We start from the raw sequence: 25,436 nt of genomic DNA on the forward strand, positions 1-25,436 counted from the left end.
CTAGAATGGCTTGCCTAATGTAATCAGTTCAGCAGCCGTTCCAATCCGATCCGGGCACCGTGCGTCTTCGCCTCTTCGCGTCATCCTCGGTCCGCGGGATCAACGGCGACCGATCGACGTTGGTTTGCCGGTGTTCCTCGTGTTCCTCGGGTAGTTGTGCGCCGCTACCAAGATGACCGACAACATGAATGAACTTTCGGAGCGGCTTCTCTCCGCTACAATAGGCGATCGAAGTGCCGAAGTCAGTTTTCGCGGACTTGGCCTCAAGCTCGACACTGAACAGGACGGTAAGTTGCCGCCGCGTGCCGCTCGCCACGGCGCCAATCCATGCCGTTAAACTCGGGCACTCTTTATTTTATTTCCGCGCTGTTTCTCTTGTGATAGTCGCGGTTTTGTAGGGTGTTCCTAGTACTTGAACTAATCCGTCTGCTCCGACAAATTGGCAGTGATTGGATAAAGTGCCGGGCATCTCGTGCCCGCCCAAACGAATCATCGTTCAACGCACAGGCTGGGGTTTGTGCTTCCTTGCCTTTGACCTAACATCCCCCCACCATTTCAGGCAGCTAAATGAGTGGTCTTTATATCGGAGGGTCTTGGTGCCGAGACTTCGTGCTGCGCGTCTTCAGTCTTTCTTTTAGGCTTGCATGACCGCGTATAGTCGTGTGTCAGCACGTATGGCCGTGAATGGACGCGTGTATTGTGTGTATGTGCACGTATAGTCATGTATAGACGCACATAGACCTGCATCAGTGACGTGCACTGCGTGCACACAAAAAAAAAAGGGGGGGGGGGGGGGGGTGGAGGTGTCGGGGTCGGGTCACCACAGCCCATTTTCGCTTTACTTCTTCAGTGAACCTTGTCCAACTTTTCGAATGCTTGGCGGAAAAGTGGACTCACGGGTCTTTATAAGAGTACACAGTCTCCTCCAAACTATCAAAATAACCAGATTTTTCAGACCATAGACTCTCGCTTTGAGCTTGCAGTTACACAGCTTGTGCAAAGATCGACACCGCTTACACAACTTAATTACAATTGTTTTTTTGTTTTTATTGACGCAGTATTTAAAAAGGTAACTTTTTGAAGGGACTGCTTGCCTGGGAAGGTGGGTTTACTATGATGAGAATTGGCCTCTTTTAATGCAGAATCTGCGCACGCCTATCGTCAAATACCAGGAGAGCACAAACCACAGTTCCACTGACAACTGGATTAATCTAAACATTAGTGCTTGTCCGGTCAAATCGGACACTTTGTTTCATTTCATTTCATCAAGGCCGAAGCATTACAGAGGGGGAGTGGGCGAAATAAACACAAGAAATAATAATAAACGTCAACATAAACGCAACTGCACGGTTACAAAAAATGGTCGCAGATGGCAGATTTGAAGTAGACAGAATTTTTAAGTTTGGAACACGTTAAGTGGGCGCTTGAACGAAGTGAGTGCTTTTGTGGTATTTTACGGTATGTGGACGCATCTGCACAAACATTTATAGGCATGCATGGACGCATGTGTACAAACACATTAGTCATGTATGAATGTGCATACTCACATGGATGCACCTGCATGATCACATAGGGTCGTGGACGAACAGGTATAGTCACGTGCGGACGCATATGGTCATTAATGGATATGTGTTTGAACACGTGTATGGATGCATTTGTGTGAACATGTATACACCAACACGCAGCCCTGACGTCACGCCGCTGCAGTGGCGCTGCTGATGGCAGGGCGCATGTGCAAACGCTCCACTTCATGCAAATCTGATTTCTGCGCACACGCAGTGCCCACACCTCGTGCGGTAAATGCGCGTTTGCCCACACCTCGTGGGGGCTTGTTTGTAAACAGAGCCTATAGTTACGTATGGACGGGTGCGTGGGCACACACATAGTCATGTGTTCATACGCTCACAGCCCTGTACGGACCCATATGTTCTGTATGGTTGGCACTTGGTACCTATATGGAGCTCCTGTGAACTTCTCTGCTGCAGCGAAGGATGTGGTGGAAGCCATCTCTCGGTGCCCTGACCTGGAGACGCTCTGCCTGGAAGGCAACACACTCGGTGTGGACGCGGCCAAGGCTGTCGGCAAGGCTCTCGAGGCACAGCCAAAGCTCAGGGTAACCAGCTTGTCTATACTCTGTACAGAAAACAAAAACGAGCTGCTGGCATCTATGTGGTTGTGCTACAAATAATAGACAAAATGCCAAAAAAAGAAAAAAAAGGATAAGCCATTTAGTGCCATTTTTATCAATTATCAGGTTTCTGACATAATGGGGGTGGCCGTACCAATAGCTTTACCCGAGATACATTAGTCTTGGCAAGGTGGGCGTTGTAGATCACAAGTATGACCACATACTGCCAGTCCAGTTCGAACCCTTTATGCCACGCCTTCGATAAAGGCTCTTCACTCACCTGGTTGGTCCAGTGCCTTGCTTTAGTGTTGAATCTTCAGATTCAGAATTATTAATTTAAAAAAAAAAATTCAATGAAAATGCACAAAAATTGTTTGGATCCAAAGCCACAGGGCCAGTGTTGAGCCCAATCACAAAATCAGTTTTACAATGCGGCACACATGTAAAAATTGTAACAGATAAAATTGCTGGATTATGTTACAAGATGGTACATATTTAATACATTTATGAGTCGAAGAAAAAAAACTTTTAATGTCAAAAAATAAGTTCTGCTTCACATTCTTTGGTATTATGTTCCAAAATAATCCACCACTAAATTCAATGAGTCGTTGACCGATGACCGTAAGTGTTTTTACATAATGGTAAGCTAATATTGTGACTAACCGCAGCCCTTGTACGCCTTGTAGATTTAAACAAACTTAGTGGAAGGGGTTCGTTATCTTTTATGATTGCATGCACAGTCTGAGCTGCGTTGTCAGCAACGAGAAGGACCTCGGTGCTGGCAATGCCTTTTCCAGAATCTCGCGGCCATCTTTCTTTTCTTTGTTGCACCGGAACCAAATAGCACCCCATTGAGTGTACAAATCCGTTGTCCTAATACCGTGAAAACCAGGTTGAACGTAGATGCGCCTCGTTTACAGATGGAAGGTGACAAAAACCCTCCAGTATGGCGGCTCCGAGTTGCACGACGACGATAGCTGGCAGGCGCTGGCCAATCGCGACGGCGGATCCGTCCTCGCGATTGGCCAGCGCCGGCCCTCGCGCCTTCCTCGAGGAAGTGGAGGGGCCCTTCAGTTTGAGTGAGGTTTCTGAATTAGGCGGTTATGCTTCGATGATTGCACTCGCGTTTTATTCGAATGGTAGAAACCCCCAGCTAACGAGGCTCCAAACGTTCAATGGCCAAACTTACGCTATTACACCCTTTGGCCTGTGGAGCCTCGGGCAAAGTTTGCGGTATACCTTGCAGGTCTCGGGGAATGTTTTATAGATGGGGTCTTCTTGGCGCTTGCGTTTCAGAGGGCCTTGTGGAAGGACTTGTTCACGGGCAGGTCCAAGGAGGTCATCCCGGATGCACTGGTGCGTTCCTATCTTCTTGGTGGCAGGGTGGCGATGTTCTTAGATCTAGCAGTTGACAAGCTCCGCGGAAGAATGTTGTTTGCTTGTCGAGTGTACACCTTTCGCTAGTCCTAGTCTTTTACGCCGTGTTTTTAATGTTACGCGCGACCAGCTAGCGTACCAGTTAATCTTAAACTGTGCAGCCTGTCCGTTGTGTGTATTGATGCCCACTGTTTGCAGAGGTTCCTCACCGGGGGCGTGATGCTATCCCACGCCCGACTGACCGAGCTCGACCTGAGCGACAATGCCTTTGGTCCCGTGGGAATCGGGGCACTGGTGCCCCTGCTCAGCTCTCCGTGCTGCTTCCAACTGAAGGCAAGGCGCTTCAAGACATCCCTCAACTTAAGCTCTCGCGTAACGATTCTGCAGAGACGGGTATTCAATTCTAACCCCTCAGAGCTGCACTACACTGCCCGGAACGTGTCTCTGACCGTTGTTTTTAGCGTACCATTCCGCCCGTGCATCGAAAGGGGTCCCGAAATGGCAACAAATGATGTCACAAAGGCCAGAGTGTCGCACCGTCCGACGTCGGAATTCCGGCAGTTGGTGTAGGTGTTCTGTGAAAAAGCATGCGGGAACGCATGTTGCCGTCGTCATGGCATCCCAAATCCTGGCTGCCAAAGCTTCCATAAGCCATCAAGCTGGAGAGCAACCTGTGGCAGAACAAACATCTGCCACATACGTGTCACTGCTGGTACAATGCAGGGTTTTCCAACAGCATTACACTTATGTGAGGTCTTCAGGCGGTAAAAGAAGGACATCTTTTTCTGGGTGCGGTAAACACGCCAGTCGGAGACCCAATCCAGGAACCGTAGATACCCACCTGTATCTTCCAGTTCATTTACTTTTCGAGTTAAGCCTTCGCGTAATTCTCCAGGTTTGTAATTGCCGTATTCATTGCTAGTCACTCCATCGTGCTGAGGGACTAGTGGAGGCACGTGGGACACAACTTTTGGCTCGGGAGGGTGATTTTGAAAAGAGGCGTAAAGTCGGAGACAATCGTGACGTCACGGACGAGCAGAGTACACCCATTACCGCCGAGTTTAGGGGGTAATTTTACCACGTCACGGTGTCGCTCAACACCCGAGGAAATATTCTATGTTCATGGGAGCTAAGCAACATACTAGGCTTTCTTTTTTTTTTTCCTTTTTTTTTTTCAGCTTCGAATTGTGTTTTTTTACCTACGGGAGCATGGTGGAGCCTGGGCATTTACGTTTTGTATTGTCGAAGTGTGGAAAATTGGTAGTAATTGAGCATCACTGCTATACTTCGTTTCACTAAGTCCGACCACGGCCGACGCCACAATCCGACGACGCCAATTGTGCAGCACCAAAAGTTCATAGTTGCGGTGCTCGTTGTCTTTCTGGGTTTGCCATCAACGGCTGAGCTAATAACGAGCAGAAAGAAGCGCAGGATCGTGGCGCACGCTCCGTACGCGATTCGTTCAGTCGCTCATAGCAAATGAACAAAGGCGCCGGGCGCCGAAAGGATGCACTTTTGGTCAGACCTGGGGGTACTCCTGTGATTTTTTTAGTTACCCCAACTAGCCATACCTCCCGAGCCCCCACCCTTGCACTTTCCGGCGCGCTGTTTAGTACCGCAAAGTTCAGAATAGTAATTTTGAAAAGATCAAATGAAGGTGATGCCAAGACTGACATTCAAATATACCCGCGCTTTTCGTGACGTGACGTCGGTGGCAGGTAGGCTTGCAGTTTGAGCAGTCGGTCTAGAAAACAGAGTATGCCAGGCAAGTTGTTTTGTGGTGCTGCGCAAGCGTTGGAGCCAGCTTCTGAAGCATTCATGTGACACGACCAATATTCTTGTAATCAGTTGGGAAGAAATTTTACTGCTCACAAAGTGAATCCACGCCTGCCACTGGCATCACTTTTTTATTGTAACCAATAAAAAATCCGTTTGGGAAAAAGAAATAAAAAAGAATGGTGGAGTTTAAAACTTTGCGGGGGAAAAAAGTTATTTTGGCCTTAGGTTTGGGTTTTTAGTTAAAAAAAGGTTTTTTGGTGTGTTTGGTCAATTTTGAGGTCAGTTGGTGAGAACGAAGAAAACGCTGGAGTACCTTCATAAGCTGAAACGGTCTATAAACGTTAGGGGCACGGCGTATAGTTGGGAAGTGCCTGCTGTCGGTTTCCTGGTCTCAGAAGGAGTCCTTCCTCGCAGACCCTGCTGCTCAACAACAATGGGCTGGGCCCCGGAGGTGCGGAGCTCTTAGCCAAGGCGTTGGGGGCCTGCCTGGCCGAGAGCCGCAAGGCTGGCACCCCGCTGCAGCTGCGGACGCTGGTGTGCGGCCGGAACCGCCTCGAGAACGTCGGTGCCACCGCACTGGCCGCCGTGCTGGCGGTGAGTGCACCCACGGCGTAGGCCACCTCTTCTGGCTCTTCCTGAGTCGGGGATGGTACAAACTGACCGACTTTCCACCTTCAAACCGTGAGGCAAAGCGACTGCTAAAGGGCTGTCCAAACAGTGTACAACGGATGCTGCACACGGCAAGAATTTGATCCAGGGGCAGACGTGCTTAAAGTCCCCGGATAGAATTCACGCTTGGCCTTACAAATACTGCCAACCGTTGTTGTGGAAACGTGTAAAACACGTGTCACGAGCGAGCGCTTCACCACCGTTTGCTTCCAAGAACCACACAAAGCATGCCACTCATGCAGTGGAGCATTTGACGCGCTACCTGCCAACACAAATGTAGAGAGTGGCTTTAGACATGTCCCTTCCCTGTGGTGCCCTCTCGCAGGACATGGGCAGCCTGGAGGAGCTGTCCCTCCCACAGAACGGCATCTTTCACGAGGGCGTGGGCGCACTGGCCAAAGGGGTGGCCGCCAATCCCAACCTGCACTTGCTCAACCTCAATGACAACATCTTCACCCCCGAGGGAGCTCGCCAGATGGCACAGGCAAGTGCAAGCATCATCGTTGTCAGTAAAAAAAAAAAAAAATTTCCGAGAAATTGTGGCTGAAATTAAGGGATGGATTACCTAGTTTGGAGTGAAGTGCTCCAAACTGAGAGTTTGTTCGGAACATCACTTAGTTTGGAACTAAAATGCTATTTGACTAGGTGGCGCAAGTCACCGCCCGATTCAAAGGGACCACAAATTCGGGGTAATTTGGTAAAGTAATTTCCTATTCCCAACTTCATATGTCATGTACAATGCTGTCAAAGCCACTGGCGTGAGTGCATAACCTTATCTAACATTTCGTGTGCACGTGTTTTCAGTCAAATCTCGCTTTAGATAGCACTGCAAGTTTGCACCAGTAGCTTTGACAGTGTGGTATGCTGCGTATAAAGTGCAGTACAGGTGGATGAAGCTGAGCTTACTTGCCACTGTATAGTGCAACCGTTTGCAGGGTAAAAACACTTCTTACTACAGTCACTGACATGTTGAGAACTGCAGGGTGTCTGTTCTAAATACCCGGACACGGGTTTCAGGCTCCCGAGACGCCGAAGCGTCGGTGGGAAGCTTGCGCTGGAGGCGAGACAACTCCTCTCTTTAGTTCTCAGCCTGTCTGCGAGTGTGAAAATTGTAGCTCTTTAGCAGTTTGTGTGGCCCAGCTGGTGTGTTCTTGTTCGGTCGAAAAATGCTGTTGCCCTGCAGGCTGTGCGCCGACTAGACAAGCTGGAGGTGCTCAACTTCGGGGACTGCCTGGTCAAGACGGCGGGTGCCAAGGCCCTGGCCAAGGGGTTGGCGGGGGGAAGCTCGCCCCTCAGGGCAAGTGTCGCTGGCTCTTATTTTGGAACGGTCCACACCAGCTACAATAGACCAGAATCACTTCCCACTGAAATGTGACAATTATAGGTGTTCCAAAAAAAACAAAAACACATTTAGTTGCTTTGAAATGAAGCACAAATATTTACATTTTTGCCTAGTGAGTTTGTGTCTTTCTTTTTGGGTTGTGTACCAGAGACTGAGCATGATTGAATGAGTGCTGTCATGAGCGGTGCTTGAGGTTTGGCCCGCTTCGCGATTGTACGACCGTCTCCGTTCTCGGGTTCCGAAAGAAGGCCCCCTTTTGGGCTGTCCGAATGGTTCAAATTCCATCGAGCAACACTCAATCGCCATTTCTGGGGCACGAAGCATGGGGTTGGATCCAAGTCCTCGCCGAACACCGAGGCAGCACCCGCTTTTAGTACTAGCCGAGCCAAGTTCATGCTGAACGCCGACGCGGCCGTCGTGTCCAATACGTGCTCAGAGTGCGTGCCCAAGCATTGGCAGACTCGGATTATTGTTACCGCTGCTACTAGATTGCATGCACTTTTGAAAAAGGTTTATCGTGGACGTGAATGGTTAGCAATAATCAATTATAAACCTTAGTTTCAAACATCTATGGTTAACTTTAGTGACTACCATTAACTGTGGACATTAGCAATTGGGGATTGATTGCTCCCATTACATTACGAACAAAAACGGTTAACAGTAATGACAGACATTGAGTCTGCACCATACTGGCAAGTAGGACGCACTTGGCTGGCGACGGGTCAAGTGCTGCCAGCGCGCTGTCTCTGTTGCAGGAGGTTCAGCTGGGCTACAATGGCATCTCCCTGTCGGGGGGCCTGGCCCTGGTCGAAGCCCTCAAGGACCGGCCCCAGCTCGAGGTCCTGGAGCTCGATGGTGAGCCATGTACCCACCCCGGTTCGCTCGTGAAAAGCCAATATTTGTGAATGAGTCAGTTTGAACTCAGAGAAACGAGCAAAGATAGGACGGAACGGGACGAAACAGCTGACTAGCAACTTTACTTTAGTACACTTCTTCATATGCATGATCACCATCTTCATCAGAGGCTATTCAGATATACACAAAATAGCTAGATTTCGAAAAAGGTTTACGTGAGAAAATTATTAAATTTAACGTTACCTGCCCAAAATTCATTCTGCGAGTTATGTGGATGTGGCACATTGTAAATACTGTGTTTTTTTTTGTGTAGTACTGCTAATTTCCTTTTTTTAAATCTTCTTTGAAACCAAAAGTTCCTTTGTGTATATGTGAGTAGCCTCTGACAAAGATGATTATGAATAAGGAGAAGTCTACAGCAAAGTTTCTAGTCAGCTGTTTTGTCCTGTTCTGTCTTGGCTTGTTTCTGTAAGTTCAATCTGACCCTTCACCAGTATTTGCCCAACAAAAGCCTGTAACCAGATCTTAGCACTCACCTGCCTTCTAGCACAAGTCGGAGAAATGCGTGTGGAAGAACAAACTAAGAAAGACCGTCGGTCTTTCGCCTCTTTCAGACAGACTAGTTTGCAATACGGTATTCCTCGTCTATAAGGTGCTTAACGCTGTTCTTGATTCCCCCTTGCTACTAACCCTTTCATGGTCGCATTTTTATCCAAAGACGTGCCCCCTCGTGGCCGGGATTTTTTTTACTCGGTGCGATAGCAAAGAGAATACACTAGTTTATTGTCACATAAAAAATCTAAGACTTAAAATAAATAGTAACACACACTTTAAAACATCTGCGGCACACTTGCTCGAGGTTGAACAAAACAAAAAGGACTAAAACTTCTTCGTCAATGTCTGATAGTCCTTGAAGCAGGGCAGTTGTTCGAGGGATGTCGAGCTGTCTTGTGACTCAGAGTCCGAGAAGGGTTCAAAGTCTGAACCCAAAGAGCCATCGCTCCAATCTCCGCTACCTCCGGAGCAGCCGGCACGCGCGGTCATCTCAAAAGTATCACGTGCACAGAGCATCCAGTTTAGCAGATTCAAAAAGCCGCCCCAAAACAACAAAAAAAAAATTGGGTTGTGTGTGTGTTTATGCAGTCTAGAACTTGGTCTGCCTCAACGGGCGACGAGTCTCCCAGCTGTAGATGAGCAATTTAGCCAGTGCAGTACAGCCGCTACCCTGGGGTCTTATTTAACGTGCACCACGCAGTAGTGATACACGACCACACACCGGTACGATGCTCATCCAGATGGAAACGGGAAGGGGTGGGGATTAAGCCCAGGATCCCTGGGTTCTGTAGCGCGAGCTTTCGCTCCACGTGCTCCGAGCTGGTGTACGCTAGCCCACTCGGCCACCGATTCCCCCCCCCCCCCCCCCCCCCCCAAAACAAACAAGATGGGAGTTACATGGTCGTACCAGTTCCCTACAAACCTACCATCTGGTAGGCAGCACGTCCCCGCAAACGCGCCCATTCAAGCAGAGGCGGGAATTCTTGAATGAGCAGTCACGGTCGTACATGTACATAGGCAACCATGTGGGACACTCCCGCGCTGACATACAGATACCTCAGTGACCATGAAAGGGTTAAGCATGATCTCATTTTATGTTCCCCCGACGACTAGATCGATCCACAATTGTTTATCCTCCATTGACACACTTGCTGCTTATGTGTTACGAGCTAAATAACTCTAACGTAAGCTTCTTCGCTAATTCCGAAAAGTTCAAGAAAAGTGCATTTCCCATGATTACTCGCTAGTTGTATTTTTTTTTCTTCTTTTGTCTTACATATGTGCATTCCCTCCTAAGGCCTGCCAGCTGTTTGGGGGCGCATTAAAACGTGAATTGATAGATTAAGTGGGCACAGGATGAGAAGCATCCGCTTGTTGGTAGTGAAACGTGCCAAAGAACAGAGAACTTGTGACTGCAGGGAACAAGTTTGGCACTCACGGAGTGGAGCAGCTGGAGGCAGCCATGGACGCGGTTGGCAAACTGGACAAGCTGTGTGCCTTCAGGTGAGGGATCTCTTCCGCCGCCTCCAGCCGGTCTGTTTATTGCATCCTCAAAAGTGATCCCTTAATTTCTGCCTGATGACATCGTAGAAGTGTCACGCTGTTGTCTACCGCGATTCTGGCACAACTGCGGAGGCGGATGCAGCAGACACCTGTTCTGCCGTGGCATGCTCTCGGCTCGACGGTCCACGGAAGCTTCTGTAGCAACGAGTTGCAACTCTGCAACGACAACGACTCTTGCACTCGCTCGTCGTCTTTGTCAGAATGGCTACGACCATCTGCCAAGGTCGCGACAGTGTGACGCGCAACTTGCTGCCGCTTCAGGACCACTTTTGATGCACGGGCGGTATAGACCCTTTCCAAAATTCAGTCTGGCAGCATTGGTTGCTATCATCGTCATTTGAGAAATGGCGTGTGTGCCAGCGTTCTTAGATCTGTCAGTTGACAAGCTCCACAAAAGAGCAGCATTCGAAATCTGTTGCCTGCACGCAAGCAGGTGCGGGCGGGTAGAGTTCCTAGTGCCATCGGCATCGAGCCTTTATGGACAACGAAGAGGGACTATTTTAGAACGACTCTCTTTTTGTGCTGACTTTATCGCAAACTTTATGTTTACCGTAAAAACCCTGATAGAATTCCTTTCCGCTGCAGGTAAGGTGCATCCAACGTTCCACCGATTCCGCAGTTTCTGTTCATTGGGTGGGGTGACAGAGTAGCGAGCACCATCAAGAGCACGCGCCACGAAAAGGCGCCAGGTTTTCTGGGAAGCTTGTCAACCGACTTAGATCTAGTGACATAGAATTGTGCCGTACTAATAGCAACCTTCTGGTGGCTGAAAGAAAGGAGTTGAAGATTTCAAGTGGACGATGTGAGCCGTACGTGCATTCGAGAGTTTAGCACGATGCAGTGCACAAACTGAATACAAGAGCCGCATAAGCGTTCATTTCAAACTTGGGTCAAGTCAATCTGTTGGTGGCACACAATCTGCTCTAAAGCCCCTTGATGTACAGATTTTAATCGAGGCACCTATATCGGTTGGCGTTCTGTTCTGACATTCACCATAAAAACTGAAAGACATGGAGAATAAACTGTACAGTGAAGAGCACATTTTCGTCTGCCGCTGACTCGCGAAAGCGACAGTGCCCTATGAACCACATAGACTATGGGCGCATTACCACCATTAGTACGGCAAAGGCTAAACTGCTATTTGAGCCACCAGGTGGCACTGGCGGCGCGGAACGCACCAGTCGGAGACGCGCTCCAGACACCATGCCGCTGTGGACGCGCCATGCATGGGGACGGCTTTCTGGGCGATACGATTAAAGCTGCCCGTGCACATCGAGCGCCGTTTAAAGTTGCGCACGCACTGTCTTCGCCTGTGGAACGCCAAAGAAAACTGTCCCCAAGCGTGGCTGCCCGGCGTCCTTGCGGCGTTGTACCCTGCAGGGACATTGAGTCCTGTCCTTTGGTTGCAGCGACGACGAGGGTTCCTCCGCCGACGAAGACGACGAGGACGAGGAAGCCAGAGATGCCGAAGAGGAGCAGCGAGGCAGCGTGGAGGTCGGTGCGCCGGTGGACATTGTCCATGACTCCCTCAAGTTAGGCCCAGTTTGAGCTGAGCTGCTCGGGGCTTGTGATGCTCAGTGTTATAAATTTTTGGGGTTTAAAACAACCATAACAGATTGGCGGTATTTCACGTTGCGAAACGAAGCCGGCTCTCGGCGACTTGCCGGAAACTTCCTAGGGAAGGGACCTCGTGCTCTTCTCTTTTCGTAAACTTGCGGTTTGGCCGCTGACCTATTTAGCTTTCTTCTGTTCCCACGACTATTGGCGACTCCAGCAAAATGATGCTGCACTGCGGCAACATTGAGAAGCTCAAGAGAGAAGGTCATTTCGACTGTGTCGTCTGCTATCGCTGCTTGGTTCTTGTGAGCAGCATAGAAACAAATATTGTTTCAAGTAATTATTTTGATGCTTCCGCGGTGTCATTCTAACACGCTAACTAGAAGAAGGTTTTTACAGTCGATAAATCACTTTGCTCTCGTATGTAACACCTATTCTATGCTGCAGTGCAAACAATTTATGGTGGTCTGCGTGCTGAACAATGAAAATGACCTCCTTTCGTCTGCCATTTTGCCTGACCAGTGCGCCCCCTATAGTTCGCCAGGGTTGCAAATACTTTGGGTCCATACCTTATAGTAGTGAGATTAAAAATGACATCGCACCACCAACGTGCTCGAATTTGTTGGTGGGACAAGAGAGCATGCTCATTCGCTGCCGTGTTGCTCAATTCGGTCGAAAATAATCAAACTACAATAAAATCCGATAAGAGCGCCCACTGAAAATGAAGAGATAAATGGTGAAAAACATTAGGTGTGCCATCTTCGGGGATGGGACAGTGAAACTTTATCAAAGGTGAATAATGAACACACGGGCACCCTCTGCAAACCACGTGACGCGGGAACTGATGCCGCAGATCACGAACCTGGCAAGTTAGTGTTTCACAATGCGATAAACATGCGGGAATTCGCTACGAACTCCCGTCTCACGAAAAAGGATCCCGCAGACCGCGCATGCAACAGATTCGTGTTTCACGGTGCAATAAACCCGCAGAAGCCGGCTACAAACGTGCGTGCCATGGGAACCGATATTGCATGCACGTATTGCAGACAAAAACCACGGGAATTCGCTATGCACTCGCATGTCACGGGAAGCGGTGTTGTGCGTGCAAATTGCGGACAAAGACGCAAGAACTTGCTGCGAACTCGCTTGTCGCACGTACCAGCACCGCAGGTCACGTGGTTGATGTGATTTCCATCGGACATCAGGACATTGCCTAATGTCCGATGGGAATCTGAGCGTGCCCAGTGTTTTAGAATTTTCGTGCTACAGATATTTAGCCAGAAAACAGGATGGGCGATCTCTCAAGGGAGGGCACCTTTACGATGCCCTCCCTTTGAAAATGCCAGTCTCAGGGATGTATAAAAAAAATGTTTTCACACAATTGTTTTTGCTTTTCTGATGATTTTTATAGAAAAATTTTTTCAGGAAACAGAAATGTGCGAAATATGTGAACTTGTTGCAAGAGCATATTTTAAGTGGAAGTGAAAGGATGGCATGCGACCATTATTTCTGGCTCCTGTGGTGCTTGAGACCCGAAAACACTGGTTCGCAGCCGCGAGCTACTTGCGGGCCACATCCCGGAGAGTTACGGACTGCATGTCTGAGACCCCTGGTTTAACGTGTCAAAAGGGAAACGAAAAATGTGGCTGAAGATTGGGGACTTTGCAGGCGTTTCTGGCATCTCCCACGGCACCCAAGCTGGTACAGCTAGGGAGTCAGCGCTCCAAGCAGCTGCTGCAGCACGTTGAGGAGAACTCGGGCCAGAACCTGCTCTGCGGCTACCTGGATGCCTTCATGAAGGTCTGTAACATACACGTCAGCATTTTGTTCCTGGCACAGATGCAGGCACCGTAGATTAAAATACAAAAGTGGATTCCGGTTGTTGGAAATGCTGTCATTTGAAGGATACAGTTATGACTCAGTAACCCTTTCCGTGCCAAGTTTTAAAGCAATTGCTTTACAAGCCACACTTTACAGAGATTTCGACCTCATCCGTTGTCGTCGCCATGTGTGCAAAGGGAATAACTCTTTCTCTCTACACTCTTGGCGCGAGGCCAGGGAACTTGGGTTTTCCCGTCGGCCGCGCAGCGCACAGTGGGGAGCCCCGGCGTCCCGCCAGTGCCTGCGCGACAAAGAAAGAGTTTTCCTGTTGCCTGCTTGAAAGACTTGTTTTTTTAATCATTACTCGCGTTATGCGAAATCCCACTTTGGCAGCATCCTGTTGCTACGCATAATGCTGTATGGTTTTATAAACTTCCACCGCGCTTACCCACTTACTTCACGGATCACCAATGGCAGTTGTCAGTGGCATCCATGACGTCAACTACGGCTATGAGAATTAACCACGTCGCACCTCTGTCCTGAGGTACGTTACAGCGCCATTCCGCCACAATACGCGATCATTCTACAGCTGTCGCTTTCATTTCTTCACACATTGTGGGCAAAAAATATGTCGTTTTGTTTTCCTCGCACGCCGATTGCAAAGTTTGGTCTCAGTAACTCAGTGCTCTCTGAAGAATATTTTATGGGCGAAATGTTAGCTGATGTTTGGATGCCTCCAATCTATGGCATATTTTTCTCGTATTGTACTTTGCGAGACACGGTACTATGCAGTGGCCCCTCGACCTGGCACCTTGAGATCACTCTTTTATGAGCGGCCTAGCTTACTGACTTCCTTGTTTATTGGGGACTGTAACTTCCTCGTTTTCACAGTCATTAAATACTGAGTTCATTAGCGATTTCTAAATCTCAATGTTTGCCACGAAGCTTGAAGTTGAACGACGGGAGATTTGCCATTTCGTAACAGCGAAGGAGCATGACAAGACAAAAATGCATGTACAGTCAGATACCATTTGAACAGACTTCCATGGACTTCAAGAAAACGTTTGCCTAAAGGCTGACCTACAGAATCATCTTTTGCCGGGCAGAAAACCGGTTCCGAGTTCCCTTCTCTCCCCCACTCTTCTCCCCTCTCTCCACACAGGAGCGTGTCTCTGAGCTACTCCCCACCAGAACTGGGAAGGCTTTCCCTATTCTCTGAATGGAAAGTAGGAATTGAGAAAGCGTTTTCTCCTTTTTGACTGCTCGTCGGTCTTTAAGTGAAAGTTCACTCAAATGCACGCGTTGGACAAAATAAGGTTTTGCTGGGGTATTTTACGAGAGTTTGTTCAAACGGTGTTTCACTGTTTTGCCCAGTTTGCCCCCAAAAATGTTGTCTTTATAGTGGAGTGCCTACAAGCCACATGTTACAAAATAAGCCCCCACTCCCTACACACATGCTCAAAAAGATTACAAGACTCGTCTGAGCGATTCTTAAACATCCTTCTTTTTTGGAGTCGACATCCGAAATAGAACCATGTTTCAGACTCACCTCTCAATCAAAATGAGTCTCGACAAAAATATTGAGCTAAGCCTTTTCATTTACTTTCTCGAAGAAAGTTTTTGTGTCCCTTTATCGCCTCAACTATTCTAGCTGGCAGCGTTTCTTTAACCCCTTAACCATTCAACGTGGAGCTGTCCCCAAACCGTTTAGGACAAGTTGACCCGGGAAACTGCTTTCCCAAGTTCAGGCAACTGTTTTTGATGACCCAGGCACACTCATTGTTTTAATTTGTGGCTCTGCCAACGGATGGCAGCACTGACTCTTTTTTGTAACTCGCTCTATTTGTAAATAGGTCAGGAGCTCAAATGTCATTAGAGGAGGCCGACCTACAGAATCATCCGCCGAGCAGAAAGCCTGTTCCCAGTTTTCTTCTTTCCATCCCCCTGGCAGTCTTCCCTTGTCCTCAATCCCAACGGAAGCGGGTATCCGAGCTACTTCTTACAGAAAGGAAGAAGGTCTCCCTCTTTTTCTAATTTTCTAATGGAAACGAGGAATTAAGGGAGAGTTTTCTCCTTTCTGGCTGCTCGTCGGCCTTTAAGGGGTTGAAAGTTCTAGCGACCAAGACCGGAAGCTCCTGGAGTGGGAGCGAATGCCGAGATTGTCCCCTCTTCACCTCAGGTGGCGTCGGTGGTGGGTCTGGGGGACGAGGCCAGCCGGCGCTCCGCGCTGGACTGCGGGGACGCCCTGATGGGGGCCTCCTTCGCCCTGGCCTCGAGGGAAGGGGGCCCGGCGGACCTCAACAACCGCCTGCTGGTGCGCCTCGGCCTGCTCAAGGTACACACGCAGCCGCGTCGCTCACAAAACGAGACTCATTCTTTGCACTGCTATGGTACATCTCCACTTTAAAATGTCCCCTTGTGCGGGCAGTCGAGTCCCTTTACAAATACCGGCGGAAAGAGGCAGCACGTCTCCACGTGCGGGTTCCATCTCCGCCTTATTCTCCCCGTACAGCCGTCGTGAGGACGACGGGTACACGCACATCGAGTTGGATAGGCAAGTGGGAAAGGCTAATGAGCGTGTGACCTATCGGTAACACGTTGCTGGATCCATCTGAGTGGATCGTCGGGTGTCTGCCAGCTCACGAAGAACCTACTTACCGTAGAATACCGTGCATCCGCCCATACCCAAATTTGTAAGATCTGAGAAAATATGCACAGTACAGTGATATGTAGGATTGATGACCGGACAAGCGCCCGTCCCCCATTTTTTCATGATTATCTAAAAATTTTGAGTGGGCGCTTGCCCGGTATTTTACGGTAGGGGCACGAAAGAAATGCGAGCAATGGAGCTCGTGGCCTTCGACACGCGCCGCGGTACCCAGAGGCCTCCGGGAACTCGTAAAGCTGCCGAATGGAATGGAGGGATGCGAGGGTGCGCGCCCATGCAACATCTCTTAAGTGCCAAGTTCGAAGCACCAGATCTTTTGTGTTGCCGACGAGGAGCCGGCACGGGGCATGGATGGGACGCCAATCTTGCGTCGGCACTCAGCTGGGACTCGTGTTCAAGCGGCAAGAGCTTGAATCTCAGCAGTGTGCCGAAGCGGCACTCATGTCCAGTCAGCCCCACGATTGCCTATTTCGTACGTGTAGTAGAAGACTCGGTGCTGCGGCCTCCTCATCGGGACCACACATCAGAAGTGGTCCCGAAGTAGCGGCAAATGACGTCGCAAGAGCCAGAGTGTCGTGCTGTCAGAAGTCGTGATCCTGGCAGTTGAGCGTGGAAGTTCCGGTACCCCCCCCCCCCCCCCCCCCTTGAGTGTCACCGTTGTCTCGGCTACCAAAACTTTCGTGGACTATTAAGGTGTAGAGGAACTGGCAGTAGAACAGGCGTCTGCCATCTTCACCACTGTCAGTGTCAATGTGACCCTTCTAAGGTGCCATCGCACAGAAATTGAGGGCGCACTTTTTAGGACGCGGTAAACACATTGGTTTGAGACGTGTCGTAGGCACCGCACCTCTCTCTATTTGTTGAGTAGACGCTTATCCTCGCATCCCTCTTTTCACTTCGAAGTTTCATCAGTTTCAAGGTGCCTCCCGCTAACGCGGCATGTATCGAAAGCTCCGCGCTCCGCCGTTCACATTTCATCCGTGCCCAACGGTACGAGTCTGTTACCGGTGTGGCACGCAGGCCGAGCGTGGCGAAGAGTCCCCGTGGCCCGGAAGCACCAAGGAAGGCGCCATGTCGCTGCTGGCAGACCTCGTGCCCAAGGAATACTTCGACAGCTCCACGAGGGACGCTCTGCAGGCCTTCCTCTCACGGTAAGGACCCACACCTTCGTTCGACACCCGCTACGGTCGCCGACAGAGTGAGAAGAGCGGGGCGTGTCTTTCCAACACCTGGCCTTTAGCACCTGCTTGATGCCTCGCAACGCGCTTTGGCGGCGTGTGCGTGCTCGAGCCGCATGAGACGTTGAAGCGCCATCGAAGGTAGAAAGCTCGCAGTGGAGGCGGAACAACCAAAGCTCCTCCCCGTCGTTCTCGCCCCGTCAATGACTTGCATAGTTGCCGACAGGACAAAAACGGCAGGGAAGAGCTTCATTTGTCTCGCCTCCAGCACGAGTTTCCTTTCTTGGACGACACTTCAGCATCTCGTACACCTTCAGCGCATGCGCAGTCGAAGGCGCAGAGCGTGTGCGGGAAGTCGGGCGTTCGAAAAACGCGCCCCAGTGTTTTCATTTTGTCCGCGACTGCGAACGACAAAGCTCCGGTGCCAAATTTTGGGCCTAGAGGAAACTGGCTCTGGGCATAAATTGGACACAAGGGCTTCGTCGGCGTTCGGTTGGGACCCGTGTTCTCGCCGATCGTTAGGCGAACACAGACTCGGCACTCGCGTCCAGTCCGCGCTCTGCCGACACCGAAAATTCAACGCCACAGTTTGTCTGCCAGGAGGTCTGCCAGAAGGTTCAAAGCGGCAGTCTTTCGGGCGCTCAAGCCCAATAAAGATATGTTTGTCCAGTTAGAAAAAGGCACCCCAAGAAAGAAGCCTCGCCATTTTTTTTATTGTCCAGCCACGTCTCGCCGCACAGAGTGAGTGCCTCACCGACCTTCTTTGGTTGTACCAAGTAGTATACACTCTAAAACTAGCGCCATATATTATGAGCGGTCAGATTTGCCAAGCATACCCGCTGCATGTATGCCTACCGTGCCAAGTTTGCAAGCAAGCGGGGCCTGAAAGATAAAGCGTGCTACAGTGTAGCCAGATCTCGCATGCGTTACGCGGACGGAGGAATTCTGCTCCGTGTCGCTCTGTGGAGATGGCAGATGCAATGGCAGATGCCAAAGGCCTGCTGCATCGTCTACCGACAGTACAGTGCCTGGAGCTCGTGTCCAACCGGTGTGTTTATCGTCCTATACTGCCCGTGCGTCAAATGTGGTTCCAGAATGGCAACGAATTGCTTTGTGGGAGAACCGCCGTGTCATGCTGTCGAATGTCACAATCGTGGCGTTTGGTCGTAGAAATTCTGGCGAGCGCCGTCGTTGCAGCGTTTCAACTCGTGTGTGGTTTGGTTTCCGTCGACTGTGGCCCCAGAGCAGGCATCTGCCAGATACGCACTGAGTACACAGGGTGTTTCTTTTAAGCTTTTTAGATTTGTTCAAAAAAAAAGCCACGAAAGCTACACTTATGTAGGTTGTGCAAGTGTGTTATATGGCCAGGAGGACGTAGTATATGGGGCTATTCGTAATGATCAGTCGGCTAATATATTATGTATATTTAGTGTATGTTGGATCACCTGACCCGCCTTAACGTTGTCGTACGTTTGCCGCTGCGCCACTACCCCGACCGTGGCAGGCAACAGCGTGACACTTTCGTGACGTCACCGGGTGTAAATTGAGGGACCACTTTTGAGGACACAGTGTAAACACCAGTTGGGGACGCGCTCCAAGCACCATAATTCGCGGGTGCGCCGTCGTTAGCTTTATTACTGGCTCGAGCAGGTAATGAAGAGCGTGCCAACGGGGTTTCGTCTGCTCCGTGTTCGTAGGCCGCAGCAGAACGGGGCCTTGGAAAGCAAGGCGAGGCATCGGCTGATGCAGGTCCTGTACCAGGCGTAGAGCAGGAGGCTCCTCAGACCCGGCTCAGCTTTACTCCGGCTGCGCAAGAAAGGACGGAGCATGCAGCCCCGTCTTCAGCCACTCATCACAGTCCCATCAACTTTCTTCGACACTGCCCATTAAATGAGTTATTTGTTCGATGCGGTTCCTCCGAGGACAACTTTAATTCCTGTAAAAGTTTTCGCGTACTGTCGCTTTCATGCAATTTGCCTCGTCACGCAACTGACTGAGCGACAGCGAAGTGGGTCACCGTCGCTTGTCTCGACACTCGCCAAATCGCTTACATGCGATTGATACTTGAGACGACACGGTCTATAGGTACCTACACTTAAGGCTGGTTCACGCACGTGCTTTTGCCTACGACCGAGTTCTTGTGATCCCTTGCGACGAGAAAACAGGATGGTGTCCTCTACGAGCTGGCCCTGGAACGGCGTTTCACTAAAGCAAAAGTCTTGCACTATTTGCGAAATCGAGTGTACATACCACATAAGAGATATGGTCATTTATAACATTGCTGAAAGTTTTTCAAGCCAATAAAAAAAAGAATGGCGCGCAAAAGAAAGGAAATATACAGAAATTGTGAGCGTTCTGTGGCAGCCCGGTAGATGGAGCCTTTCTCGTTTAAAAATTTGCAAGAGGTTGTATGGCGCTTGGTCGTAAGCAGCCATAAGTGTGTGAGCCAGCTTTTAGTGCGATAGGTTGCTGCTCGCAACTGCTACCTCCCCTAATATCCTGAGATAAACCGCCCTCTATTTTTGGCTTGATTTGCTATTTTCTTTTAAACACGGACAGTCATAGTTATCAAAGTGTTCGGATGACCGATGATCTCGGCGTAAATGCGGCTAGTTAGCTATGGCAGGGATGTAAGCAAACATTGCTGACTGGTCATCTCTGCTGCTTTCCCCTTTTCAATGTTTCTTGACTGTACACCGAAAGATGGCCCACTCCTTATTTTTATCTGATTTGCTCTCGATTTTAGGTAGACTATCTCCCGGGATATGAAGGTAGTCCCGGATTTTTCGCGCTATTTTTTTTTTACTGACCAGATGCATTCAGTCGGTCAAATGTACGAACCAGCATTAAAGTGAAACAAACTATGGACGCTACTTTGTTCGGTCGAGCGGATTCCCTTTCGCGGGATCGAAGGGGGCGAATGCACTTGCCTTCGTCGTTGCTGTAGCAGTCTGTGCAGTGGAGCTTGGTGTTGCGCACGCGGACGTCCGTGCCACACAAGCCGTTGCCGAGAGGCGCCTGGCAGACGCAGCAGCGGAAGCAGGCCAGGTGGTACAGCAGCTGCAGGCTCTCTATCACCATAGCCGCACCGTGCCCTGCGCCCCACCGGTGGACGCGTCAGCCCCACGCCCGGCACGACCCCGCAGCATCGCAGACCGAAGCTGCGCAGGCTTCCACGGCACCCTTCGCGTGCGAGCGGACTCTTTGAGAAGATTTGCAAGTGACAAGCCGCCATACTCGACAGATCGGTTGGTGGGCTTCACACTCGTTACTTTTTTTAAATGAATAATGTTTATATGTCCCGCTCTTAGCTCTTCCCTGTCCGAGCCTGTTGCCTCGCGTGCAATTGGCAACGTCTCTCGGGGCGGGGACTTTTCCGTTTTCCAGTCGGCGCCAGCAAAGCAGACTAAGTACAAACGCTATGAAGGCTCCGCTCCTGCTTGCGGGCTTCGCGTGCCCCTGAAGCAGCGCAGGAGCAACAACGGCGGTGCAGCGAGGTGAAGAGAGAAAAACGAGCGAGGTGGCTCCAGAACGAGCGCCATGCCCAGCCGCGACGGGAGGCCAGTCGCCATTACGCGGCGGCCGACCGGTGGTACAAGCGCCAGTTCACGGACGATTTGTTCGGTGTAGCGTGTAAGACAAACCGGTTTCAAGCGTACGTGAAGAAGCCGCTTAAATGCCATGCATTTAGAGCGCCTCTGTTAATGCCAAAAAGATTAATACCTTTTCTTTTAGGCTGTTTAAAAAAATTTTTTTTCCTTTGCTTATGCCTTTTAGCAGTATTCAGGAAACTTACTCGAGTACAGTCAAATGCAAATACTATGTGAAGCAGTCTTGGGGTTTCGTTGAATTGGCACTGAATTTCACTCGGAACGTGAGGGCAGGGGAGTGGCGGCGAAAGTAGGTCACACTTACCTAGGGGCTGGCTGCAGTGCGAGCAGAGGCGCCGTCCGCTGACGGACAGCGTGCCTTCCGTCGGGGCCTCCGGCTTTCCAGCCGTTGGCTCCGGGGGCTGGACCTTGGTGCACGCCTTCTCCCGGGAGGCCCTCCAGTCGGGCTTCGGAGTGGTGTTGGACACCGGGGTGGGGTTTGACACCGGGGTGGAGTTTGATGCCAGGATGGAGTTTGACGCCGGGGTGGAGTTTGACGCCGGGGTGGAGTTTGACGCCGGGGTGGAGTTTGACGCCGGGGTGGAGTTCGACGCCGGGGTGGAGTTTGACGCCGGGGAGGAGTTTGACGCCAGGAAGGAATTTGACGCCGGGGTGGAGTTTGACGCCGAGGTAGAGTTTGATGCTGGGGTGCAGTTGAACACCGGGGCGGCCTTGCGCTGCTGGTCCCTCCCCCTGGGGGATCGCGAGGCAAGTGGCGGGGAGGCCTTGCTGCTGTACTCGGAGAGCAGCTCGGTGCCCGTGGTGAGACAGGGCGGAGCCTGTGGCAGGGTCTTCCTGGCCTGGCTAGAGTCTGGGAAGAGCTGCTTGGCGTCTTGCACCCGCTGGAAGGCCCTCTGCGAGGCCTTCCTCCTCCGGCTCTTCCACTCGTCCAGATTCTGGGATGCCACGCTCAGATAAACCGCCGTCAGCGATAAGAAAGGGGGTTGCAACTCATGCAACTGAGTAAAATACTAAAATATTTTCAGCTCCATATCTAGTTTTTTTTTGCCATTAAAGGGGTACTCCGGCGATTTCTTGAGCTACCTCAACTAACTATATTTTCTGACTCCCCGGCCTTTACCCTTTCTGGTATGCTATTTTGTATCGCGAAATTCATAATAGTTAATGCGAAATCGGCAAATGAAAATGATGCAAAAACCAACATTCAAATATACCCACTCTTTTCAGTGCTGTGACGTCAGTGGCGGGCAGGCTTGCCAGTCGAGCGAGCAGTCTAAAAAATAGAATATGCCAATCATTTGTTCCGTGCTGGAGCGCGGGTCCTGGAGCAAGCTTCCAAAGCATTCATTTGACACCATGAAAATGCTTCGAATCAGTTGGGAACAAATTCCACAGTCCAAAGAGTGAACCCCTGCACTTCCACTGACGTCACTTTTTCGTTGTTGCCAGTAGAGACTTTCAGTTTGAAAAACACGGTGAAGACCAAAATTGTAAATTCAATAACTTCGTGAAAAAAAATTAGTGTGACCTAATATTTGGGATACTATTTTGGCGATGTTGTTTGGCGAGTTTTGCAAAATTTCAAGCAAATCGGGGATTATGAAGAAATCGCCAGAGTACCCCTTTAACGGACCAGTTGCAAAAACCCCAATGGTCACCCGTGAAGCGCAAAACGAATTTTGAGAACATCCTGTATCCCGCACGATGTTGTTCCATCGTCTGCTACAGCACGTTGCAAGAATTCCTTTCGATGCCATGCAGGGCACTGCATGTTTTGCAATGGGCTTATTTAAATGCAAACTGAAGACAATTCCAGGTTTTCTCTGAAACTGTGGTCTCCAATTATACCATTGTATAGACAAAATCTTGACAAACATTTCTTTGCTGACTAGGGCATGTGAACACTAGCAGCAACCACTGGAACTTACAAAGAGAAATTCCAGTTTGGTTATTACCCTATTTATTTATTACAGGCATAATCCGGAAGCATCTCTCCCCATGCTTCTCAGTTAGAAATGCCGTTTCTGGAGTGTCCCTCTGGAGTTTATTTTTTTTATTGCCATTCGAGTGCTTATCAAAGATTATTTTTGTAAGCTATTCAACACCTGAAAATTTACCTTTTTACCTATCAGAGCTATTTTTTTTTTACACTCTTAATTGTCTAAATTGGTTTAAATATCCACAGACAGGCAAATCAAGGAATACAAGGCCATTTTAAATGCAATTAATACTCTAGGCTTCGGGATACGGCTTTTACTGCTATAAAAAAAAAAAGGCACTTTCTCCAAGTGAAGCAGCCCAGATTGTGGTTTCGAGCAGCTAATTAAACCCTGCTTATAGAGTATCGGCCCACCGTCTCAAAATTTGTTTGTGGGCACCACCGATCAGGTGCTTAGTGGAGGGCAGGTGCAATTGGCGACCGGCACGAACCGAGAAGACGACTTCCTGAGTTTTAGAGATGAATTGAGAAAAGTCACGTGATATTGTTTTGCTCTGTTGCAGACTGTTTGACATTTGTGGGTGACGGAAAGCCATCTGTTGAGACTTTGGGTAAGGCTTCAGATATACTGGCAACAATACTTTTAAACACCAAGAAAAAAATAAAGGGCAATGATTTTTTTTTTTTTAAGGTTTTTTATGGCAATGATTTTCCCAGTCAGGTGAAAGTTACAGGAGTGCATTGGCTTGGAAGAAAGAGAGGAATCGGGTTTTGTTTTCTTTTTTTATAGGCTAGGTGGTGCAAGCTGCTGCCTGTTGTAAAGGGTACAGCCATCATTATCCGTCCATCCATCCACGGCTGAAGTATTGTTACTCTGGAGCATAGCTTATTTAGTGGAACAGCGACGATGGCAGTCCTCTACTTAGATTGGCTCGAGTCCCGACCCAGAAATGCAGCAACATATGGACTTGTCCCGAATGGGTGTTCATAATAAACCCCTTTTGGTGAGCCGGCACAGGGGAGACTAGAGTTTGCCTCTTCAAGACTGCTAGCCCAGCACTCTTCCGAGGCTGTCAAATCTGTTAAGTCTAATTAACTGACAAAAAGTTTGTTATTTTTGTTTTATAAATAAATAAAAAAATACTTAGACCTCTACATTAGATATTTCTAATGCTGCACCAAAACCACAAAAAAGGAAACTACTTTGGAGTCCCTTAAAGGCTCCGGTATGCTTTTCTTTCGCACAGCCTGTGTCGACGTACTGCCATATGCATGCACACTGCAGCTATAGCGAACTTTTCGGAGGAACTGCACAAGAAGGGCAGCGTCCAGGCTGTCTCAGTGCACACGCCTCGATGCAAGAAGCAGCACTGGGTTAAACTGGGACCTGCAGGGGCTAGCACCCACCGTCTGCCACTGCTCCTCTTGCTCGTCCTCGGCGGCATGGCACTTCTTGCGCTGCACGCTCCCGTGCACCTGCTCGCGTGCCTGCGTCCCCAAAGCCGCCTGGCCGATCTTCACGAAGCGGAGCGGGTCGCTGACGGCGGCCGGGCCCGCGACGGGAGCCAGGCTCCTGACCGCGGTCCGACCTGCCGGGCCCTGCACCGCGGCGGCCGGGCGGACGCTATCGGCCCAGCGCTGCTCCACGTACGTCTTGTCCAGGGCTGCCGAGTAGCGGTAGGTGCCTGCCATGGCTGCAGCCACCGGCCATGCCCGCCGAGCTCGCTAGCGGGGCACCTCGCACGGGCCTCGGCAGCCGACGCTGCAACGAGGTCCCCTCGCTCTAGCTGGCGCCGCGGGGCTTCATAGCCGGCCTGCGATTAAGGAACAAACAGCGCCGCGTCTCTTTTTCCTCCACGCGCATTCGGGGTTGACCTGCTTTCGGGGAAAGGCGTCGTCGCCGAGCTGCGCGGGTCACCCCGGAGGACAATATTATTTGTGCCGGGGAACCTCATTTTCGCGCGCGCGCTTCCGCGCGATGAAATCGAGTGGCGTTGGACCCCCTGCGCCGTGCTCTTACCGTTAGCAGCACGCAGAGGCGCGCGCGGTGCGGTGGGCTGCCGATGTTTTGATCCGTGGGTCATCCACCTTTGGGACATCCGAAACGGGAACAGCGCGCTCTGCGTCTCCCCCGCGCGGTTGGCACCCCTGGCTGTGCCCTCCACTTCCGGCTTGCGAAGACGCCAACTGGACGGGTCCGAGAAACGCGAGCGCGAAGTTAGGACCCTGGATCCTAAAATTCCGCACGCACGACAGCGACGGCAGCGCGCGCGAGGACACTCATTTCCTGGGACCCCTGTTTGCCCCTACCGCCCACTTTCGGCATTACCCGACGCTAGCGGTGTCGGGCCAGGGCCAGCCAGCGGCATTTCGTTTGGGTGGTTTGGAAGTATG

The 25,436-nt window shown here is 50.3% G+C and overlaps 2 protein-coding genes across 2 annotated transcripts; one reads left to right on the top strand and one right to left on the bottom strand.

Moving 5' to 3' along the window:
- Positions 1-25: 25 nt before the first annotated feature.
- LOC8023434 (ran GTPase-activating protein 1) lies at positions 26-19,397 on the top strand. Its single transcript, XM_002401113.5, has 14 exons — positions 26-287; positions 1,986-2,113; positions 3,425-3,484; positions 3,704-3,838; positions 5,699-5,878; positions 6,279-6,437; positions 7,137-7,250; positions 8,051-8,150; positions 10,124-10,208; positions 11,678-11,762; positions 13,494-13,625; positions 15,826-15,981; positions 17,335-17,465; positions 19,190-19,397. The coding sequence occupies exons 1-14, from the start codon at positions 173-175 to the stop codon at positions 19,257-19,259; spliced, it is 1,650 nt and encodes a 549-aa protein (XP_002401157.2). The 5' UTR covers positions 26-172; the 3' UTR covers positions 19,260-19,397.
- Positions 18,183-25,398, bottom strand: LOC8023433 (LIM and calponin homology domains-containing protein 1). The gene is made up of 5 exons (XM_002401112.4): positions 25,063-25,398; positions 24,450-24,856; positions 21,408-22,038; positions 20,423-20,587; positions 18,183-19,298 (listed from the first exon to the last, which is right to left on the bottom strand). Exons 2-5 carry the CDS (start codon positions 24,732-24,734, stop codon positions 19,273-19,275), a joined length of 1,107 nt encoding a protein of 368 aa, XP_002401156.3. The 5' UTR covers positions 24,735-24,856; positions 25,063-25,398; the 3' UTR covers positions 18,183-19,272.
- Between the last annotated feature and the right edge of the window lie 38 nt (positions 25,399-25,436).

The sequence above is a fragment of the Ixodes scapularis genome, unplaced genomic scaffold, assembly GCF_016920785.2.
Source record: "Ixodes scapularis isolate PalLabHiFi unplaced genomic scaffold, ASM1692078v2 PGA_scaffold13__105_contigs__length_92229423, whole genome shotgun sequence".
Taxonomy (NCBI): domain Eukaryota; kingdom Metazoa; phylum Arthropoda; class Arachnida; order Ixodida; family Ixodidae; genus Ixodes; species Ixodes scapularis.